The sequence below is a fragment of the Lupinus angustifolius genome, chromosome LG09 (assembly GCF_001865875.1).
Source record: "Lupinus angustifolius cultivar Tanjil chromosome LG09, LupAngTanjil_v1.0, whole genome shotgun sequence".
Classification (NCBI taxonomy): Eukaryota; Viridiplantae; Streptophyta; class Magnoliopsida; order Fabales; family Fabaceae; genus Lupinus; species Lupinus angustifolius.
In genome coordinates, this window is record NC_032017.1 from 19,405,475 (window position 1) to 19,414,025 (window position 8,551).

General features: G+C 28.7%; 1 protein-coding gene across 1 annotated transcript; it reads left to right on the forward strand.

The window, feature by feature from the left end:
* LOC109356469 (transcription factor HY5-like) lies at window positions 4,166–7,926 on the forward strand. The gene is made up of 5 exons (XM_019599788.1): window positions 4,166–4,633; window positions 6,222–6,312; window positions 6,432–6,558; window positions 7,203–7,377; window positions 7,631–7,926. Exons 1-4 carry the CDS (start codon window positions 4,233–4,235, stop codon window positions 7,370–7,372), a joined length of 789 nt encoding a protein of 262 aa, XP_019455333.1. The 5' UTR covers window positions 4,166–4,232; the 3' UTR covers window positions 7,373–7,377; window positions 7,631–7,926.

Genomic DNA, 8,551 nt, shown 5'->3' on the forward strand with positions numbered 1-8,551 from the left:
ATTAATAAAAACTCGCTTGAAATTACATTCACCTTCCATTAAATAAATTATATGCTCTCTCATCTTTTCACTTCTAGGTTGGGATATAATTGGAAGGCTAACTCTTGTAGAGTGTTAAAATTATGTTTAATTTTTTTTGGTACTATTAAGAGTATTTTTCATCATTTTAAATAAAAAATTAATTTCTTTGTGTCTGCCTTTTCTAATAATTGTCACTATCAAATATCGAACTCTTAACCTTCTAGTTATTCTAGAAAATTATATCTAGTTGGGGATACCTTAGAATTAGTATCTAATATATTGAGAAATATGCCCAGTTCCCTAACATTCAAGAGCCCATAGAATCTCTTAGGAAATAGCAGTGTTAATATAAGTATATCTACTTATCTAGGAACAAGTTTTATGGCATTTTTTTTTGCTTTATAACAACACAGTATCAAGATATGTAAAGCTACAAATTAGATTGAAGATGTTATATTAGTTGTACAAGAAACAATACACATGTAGAATTCTTTCTACATATATGAAGGTCATATCTATTGCTAAAGATGACACGTGTCACTAGTTAATTAATGATTTATAAATAACAAGTTATCTCTACGGTAGTAGGAACATTTATAAAATTATACACGATCATTATATCTATATATTACTGATGTAAAAAATTATACACAATCATTATATTATATTTTATTACTGAAAATTAAAGAGTCAATGATAATTAAATATAAATAATGAATAATACATGATAATATATAAAACTTGAGTGATACTTCTCTAGTAATTGAGAGGTAACTTGTTTGAAAAAAGAAAGAAAAAAAAAATTCTCTATCCATTACTCAAAAAGTCTTATTCATAAAACTCATTTTTCTGGAACCAAAGAGTTTCGAGACACGTGCTGATTGTGAGTATTAAAAAGCATCATATATATTACACAACGTTTCTTTTAAAATAGTATTAAATAAACATAAAAGAAACTATTTATTTATATCATCTTCATTTCTATATAGCTTTCTTTTTAGATTATAACACACAAATTAAGAAATATGATTAATACGTGAATTTATGTAATATTTTACTTAATTATTTTTATATCTCTATTATAATTATAGTAACTCATTTTCTCTTATTATTATTACAGTAGAGTTGTATAGACAATTATTAATTTTTACCTTATTTTTTTTAAAAGATATACATAAATAGGAATTGATTTGCGAAAAAGGAGATTAAAAAGTACAGGGGATAAATAATGATTTTAAAGAAAGTTATTTTTGTAGATTAAATGTGGGTGCAATGCACATTTCATTAAAAAAAGGAAGAAAATTACAAAGTTACCAATAAGACAAAGGCCAGTCAAACAAAAACAACTAAGAAAACAAAGCTAATGGAATGTAGTTTGGTAAACCAAACATATTCCTTTAAAATTCTTGAATCATGAAATCTCATATTGTATTCCATCAAGAATGAGTTTTTGACGCAATTCTAAAAGAAGTTAACTTATTCGTACAAGAGTTTCCCTCTATAAATATGTGTAACACATTATAGTTCAAACTCCGGATAGTACTCATGCAATTGTTCCATCTTGTAATAGCTTTTAAGAGATCGAAAACTTGCCTTTGAAAGAATTGACTATCAAAGCAGAGTCACACTCCAGACAATATAAAATTAATAAGAATTCCCTAAAAATAATAAAAATAAATGTATTCATACAAACTATAAAACTATCCGAAATTTATTAAATATACTATATAATTAATTAAAAATAATTTTGTTTTGACTATTTCTTAAAAATGAACTTATAAACCAAGAATGTGGTTAAGGATTCTTTGTGGGTGTACAACAAAGCAATATTAATTAGGGATGACAAAAAAACTCGAACTCATGTGTACTTGTGGATAAAATTTCGCACATGTATGAATATTGGTCACAAGCAGGTACTTGCGAGTTTTATAAACGAGTTCTTCAAACTACTCGTTATATATGTGCAAACACAAATATAATGGTATACACATACCTACGGGTACCAGCAATAAAGAAAATTACTTAATATTTTGATAAATTTAGATTCTTAAATTTATATGGTCTAATTTGATGGTAGTACACCATTGAATTTGTTGGTGCACATTATGTTAAAATAATCTTGTTTTTCTTTTTTTTTTCGACTAGAAAGTAGCTGATATACAAAATTTGTAAAAAGTGACACTTTTAGAGTATTTTATTCATTTTTAAAGCACACAATAGATATCCATGAGTATTCATTATATCTGGGCATGCCCACTAAAATACGCAGAAAACCAGCAAGTGAGTATCTCGTACGAGTATGAGAATTTTTTTCATGTAATTACTATTAGTGTCTATTGTCATCTCAATTTTTAGTAGAGTGACATAATTTTTTGGAATAAAAGATGTATTTGCCTGCATTCAAATGATGTTTTTATGGAGAGTAGTTGAAACTCATATGTTATTTTAATTTGCACCTTAATAAATAAATATACTATAACTTGTGTGATCTTTTTGAAAATTATACATAATCGAGGTCTCTTATATGTGTAGATATTGATATTGCTTATAATAATATAACTCCATTTGTGTTTGTAATGATTTTACACTTGATGAAAAAATTATGTATGTATTGATAATATATACTCTAAGGGTGCTTATAAGTAATTTAATATTGATTATATATATTTTTTTGTGCAAAAATTCTTTCAAGTGAATTTCAAAGAGAAGGAGAAGATTACTATGAGATTCCAATTTCAAAATTTTGTTCTTGGTGTCGTTATTCATTCAAGTTTAAAAAATTGTCAAACATATGTCGTTAATCATAGCTTGCTTTATCAAGTCATTTGTCTATCTTAACTGTTGTAGTTCAGCTACTACATAAAATATCATTTTCAGTAATGAAGACAATCAAACAAAATTAAGTGGTAAGTAAAAGATGAAGTTCTTGTAGACAACATAATGATTTATATTGAAAAAGAAATATGGAAAATTTTACCTCTAATCTAATTATGTATATTTCTTTATATTTTTTGTTATTCAATTAATTTTTGTTATTCAATTTATTTTTGTTATAAATTCTAATTAAATATTGTTACTCCTCCTAAAATTTACATCAAGATCCGTTACTGATATTAAGAGTTCGATTTTTAGAAGCAATACTTATTGAGATGGACATCCATAAATCTTGAAAGAATTATTAGTTCCTTAGCTATAAAATAATGAGAGAATAATTTTAATAGTACCAAAAAAAAATTCATTTTTTCTTTAGGAAACATCACATTCCATATGAATAAATAATCTTACCTAATGTCTAATGACTCCCATTCCTTTTTTATTATTGTTTCAATATAATCACCCTTAGATTTGGTAAAGTAATTGTGTTATAATTAAACATTATATTCCAGAGTATTCAAACATTTGATCATCAATGAAAGCTTTCTAAGATGGTAGATAATTAGGAAAAACCAGCGATAAATTTGAACAATTTAGGTAGTCAGTGATATATTCAAATCTGTCTAAGATACCAAGAGTGATTTTTTTCCTAAAGAATGTTGATGCCTTTAATTACTTATTTTTTAAAAGGGCTTTTAATTACTGTTTGAGATAAGCACATTCATTCATCCAAATAGGATCAAACATCTTTTGCAAAGCAGCCTGGAATTTACCAAAATGCCCAAACCAACAACCAAATATACCATATTCTTTCCCATATGATGCATGTATTTAGTTAAAGAGGATTTCCTTTTCAATAAATAAAAAATCCACTTTATATAAAAAATAGTGTAATAAATTTCCTTTCAAAATATACATTTGGTAACTAAGTGAGATATATATCAACTTTTATGTATAAGTAAAGAGATTCATTCACCTCACCAATTTGAGTCATACATATATTAAAAAAAAGAACTTTCCAATACATGAAGTTCTCACTTAGTGATATTTGAGAGATTTCAGAAAGGTGAATATACGAACTTTACCTCATAAGTGGAGAGGATGCAACTATCTGGTGAGTCCTATTCATATACATATAAAACAACTAAGAGTTAGGGTTGGTCAAAATTTCTTGCTTTCTTTTCTTTGATGTAAGGATTATCCAAGTCTATTTTCTATTAGTTTATTTATGAATTGTGCATATCTAAGTCAAAATTCATGATTGATCAATATTTATTATTCTAGCATCTCCTTAGTCATATTTTTTTGCAGACAAATCAACTAGAGAATTGAGGAAAATGGGAGACCTTGCAGAGAAAAGGACTGGTTGTGAATTGAAAGAAGAACAATCATGGCCAAAGAAACCCACTCTTATCAAACCTTTACCTATAAGGGCTTCAATTAACATTCCTTTTGGAGCATCTGGTTCATCATTCAAACCATGGAAAAGGCCCTCTAGCAATTACATTGATGCCCTTGATGTTGCAAAGGAAAATAGCATCCCAACCAAACCTAATAGTCCTCCTGCAGAAAATGAAAATAAGGAGATTATGGAGAACTCAAATCCTATTTCTGATGAGATGGTCAACAATGGAGATGGTGCACCTTCTGGTGATGTAGACAAAACTGATGAAGCTCAAATTAACCAACTCAGCTTGGAATGTAGCTTTAAATCAGAAACTGATGCAAGGCTCAAGCGGTAAATGCATGTTATATCGTTAATTAATATTTGCAGAGATATAAGAATTGTGATAACTAAACGTAACATACATTCTTATGTACCTATCTCCATTTTTTATAAGCCTACCTAATACCTATCACTTTATATTCACATATTTTTTCTATTCATTTGTGTTGATTAATATATATATATCAATCCTTCAATACATTGCATTTATGTCTGTGTTGAAGCATATAAAAGTTTTCTGGTGATGCCCTCACATAGAACATGGAATCACCATGGTCTTAGACGTGAACTACTATCAGAGGGATGATTTTAAATTTGAATAAATGATGTTTTCATATAAGCCCACCAAATTTTTTATTAATTCATTGAATTAAAATGAGTACTTTTACATGTTACTCAAATAAATGAATTTGAATTTATGTAATGAGTCATGTTGAATCATGTCATCAAATACTGTGGATGCCTCTAAATTCGACCATAAGAAATCCAGATACTCAACCACTTTCCATTGATTAAGCAATTTACTTTAAATACATATCTGTTTTTATATTTTTGTTTCCACAATAGATCCTTGTCTCCACTCCAATTAAGATAAAAGATTAATTGCATATGCCCACACCATTTAAATGTTTTCATGAGTAATATTTTTCAATGCCAAACTTATGATTTTTTTATCAAATGAACTTAAGTTTATATTTTACTTAATTCACCTACTATAGGTAGATTACTTGTGTGTATTTGAGATCCTTCAAAAGGATTTTCTACATATGCCCTATAATTTGAGTGTTGCTTATATTTTAATTAGGTGCTTATCCCACATTACTAAAAAAAATTAGTATGTGAATAACGTATGGGAATGAAGTATCTCCTTCTACCAATGAAATTATGACACGTGTCATGTTTCATCATTTTCTATAAAAATATTTTAAAAAATAAACAAAATAGCACACATGTCACATTTTTATTGGCTAGAGGAGATAAATTATTTCTTGATATGAGGAAATACATTATTTTTACATGTTTCTATATATACTTGCATTCTAGTTATGTCATTTAAGTTAGATATATGGATTATTCTCCTAAAGCTTGTGTGAATGAAGTGAACTTGAATATAGAGTGAGAAAGTGAAAGTATATGCAACCTTAAACCATTAGTTTGAACTTTGAAACCTTGATGCACTTTAACTATTATCAATGATGAAAACTACAATATTTCTTGTAGCTACATTTTTTGCTACCAAAAGTCTAAAATTGCTGCAAAAACACCTACAGGAGCAACAAAACAGTCGTTGCAAGTTGTGGCTAGAAGTGTTGTTGCAAAGTCTTTCTACAACGATAGGAATTGCTGCTATATAAATATATGTATATTAGATTTGTTATTTTAACAACAATTGTGGTTGCTATTACCAAAGTTGCGGTTTTGATAATAGTCGCTGCTATTCCATTGCTTATATTGTTGCAACCAAGTTCATTTTATAGGAGCCTTGTCATTTTTGTATATACATACATAATATATAATCTCTTTTGTTTCCATTGCAAGCTTTGCACTCACACTAAATACTTTTTTGTGGTTCTGTATCCTTTATCTTCTTTTGCCCCAGAATCCTATCAAACCGACTTTCTGCACAAAAATCCAGATTGAAGAAAAATGCACATGTGGCTGATTTAGAGGGCAAAGCAAAATATTTCCAGGTGAATTTGATTAATCTTTGAAACACATTAGGTTAATGTTTTTTTATCTTGCTCATGCATGCATAAGTGTGTGGTAAAAATTCTAACATCTTATGATATTTTGATATTTCCTTGTATAGGATCATATAGGCTTCCTCTATCGGCAAATGACATCCCAAAAAAATAGGAACCAGTTGTTGCAAATTGAGCAGCATCAGTTGAAACTGCGCATGGCTGCATGTGAAAAGCAAAGAGTGCTTGATGAAGGTGACACCTCTTTCTCTCTCTCTCATCACTAATTATTGGTTTTGTTTTGTATTTTCAACCTCTAAAATATGACACTCAAATGATAACCCACTCACATGTTATGTGTATAATATGTTTTATGTTTATTTCAGCTTTATGACAGTATCTACTTCTGGTTGAGAAATCAATTTGTTTTTTTGCTACTTAAGCTTGCAATTTTGTTTCTATTAGCATGATCTTGGGCTTACTGGTAATTTATTTTATTTGATCTTACTATTTGAGCAATATAATATCAGGTACTGATTTGAGAGGGTATTTTTCAAGTTTTCTTATTAACAAATAGCAATTTTGCTTTTAAAAAAACAAATATTCTTCCTCATATAAAAGTAAAACTGTGTTTTCCTATATGGTGTGTCAAAATTGGGAGTGAAAAAAACTTATATAGTTGTTTAGTTATATCAATTTATTACTAGATATCTTTGAGAACAACCCTCTCAAATAAGTAAAAAAATGATTAGTAACAAAATTAATTAAGTAAACCCTCTCAATTTATTACTATCTCGCAAACATGATAATGTTGATATGCTTAGAAAAACTTGTGTGCATAAGTGAAGATATAAATTACTTGGCCGGGTTTATAAGAGTATGGAATTGTGTTATTTCAGGTGTGATTGAAAAGAACATAGCAGAAATGGAAAGGCTGAAGGAACTGCACAGGAGAAAATTAGCAGCTGAAGCACAAGCAGGGCCATCAAGGGTGCTTAATATGGGTGCTTCTGTGCAACTCAAATCCAATTCCAACTTAAACCAACCACCCTTGGGAAATTTTCTCTGATCAAGGTTAGAAATTTGGAACTATAAACTATGCAGAAAAAATGCTTCTTTTTCACACAAAAGAACAGAAATAATGCTTAATTTCTTGTTAATTTGTTTGCTGCCACCACATCCTCAAGTGCTTATTATTGTTATTATTGAAAATCTCAACTCTTATTATTAACCATAAGAGAAAACTGGAATTTTGCTTGGCCGTGTTCTTAACTCTTTTTATCCTAGTGACTTATGTGTTCTTAACTATACTTTTGGTTTGAAGTAGGTCAAAATGGTGTAGAAACATCACAAGTGGAAGTTGCTACAGCCCAACATTCACAAAAACATAGCCATATGAAGAAAGCAAATTGGAATAACATACAATGTAATGCTGGTTTACATGTGCACCAAACTGTGTTTTTTATAGAATAAGTTGCATGGTGATCCATGTTAAATGCTTTGAACTGGTTTTATATGTGCTACAAACTATAGTAGTTTAGTTATGTGGGTCTTTTGTTTCTGGTGCATCCCAGCTATAGTTATCCCTCATAATTATTATTAAATGGTAATTTGCTTATAGACATATATATTATAGTAGTTGTGTGCTTGATTTCAGGATGAAATTTGACTTTGTCATTCCGAATATATTATGGATTTGACTTTCTCATTCTGAATATATTATCTTTTGACATTTGTTGTGATGCTTCTTTTATATTTTCATGTTTTCATATGTATTATATATACTCTTTATGTGTGCACCATATATGTGGCTTCTGGTCATCATCCAGAGAGTAATTCAGTTTAAGACATGGATATTATTGAAGTGATTAAAGGCTCCTTAATTTTAAAATGTGGATATGGTAGAGAGAGAGAGAGAAGTATAATTTTGAGGTGGTTATTTTATTTATGTGAGATAATATTCCTGACAACTACCATGATAGTTTTGAGTCGTATTTAAAAAATTCGAGAAATCAACATTCTTAGAGTAGAGATACAATGGTCTATAATTCTAGAAATGAGTTGTATTTTGAATTAGAATTATTATGTCTTTAACTTCATATCCATAATGGGTTTTATGTTAGAACATTGTTTTGCATTAGTGTATAGATATAATGGTCTATGTGCATATAATATATTTACATAGTTGTTGGGTGATAGGACCCATTAGTTTTTTTATGTGGTTGTAAGGTGAGAGAATCTTAGCCTA

Bases quoted from the DNA above. Each gene is read 5' to 3' on its own strand.
- LOC109356469 (XM_019599788.1), top strand. From the start codon at position 4,233: ATGGGAGACCTTGCAGAGAAAAGGACTGGTTGTGAATTGAAAGAAGAA. The intron at 4,634-6,221 runs GTAAATGCATGT...CTTTTGCCCCAG, and splicing joins ACTGATGCAAGGCTCAAGCG to AATCCTATCAAACCGACTTT. The intron at 6,559-7,202 runs GTGACACCTCTT...GTGTTATTTCAG, and splicing joins GCAAAGAGTGCTTGATGAAG to GTGTGATTGAAAAGAACATA.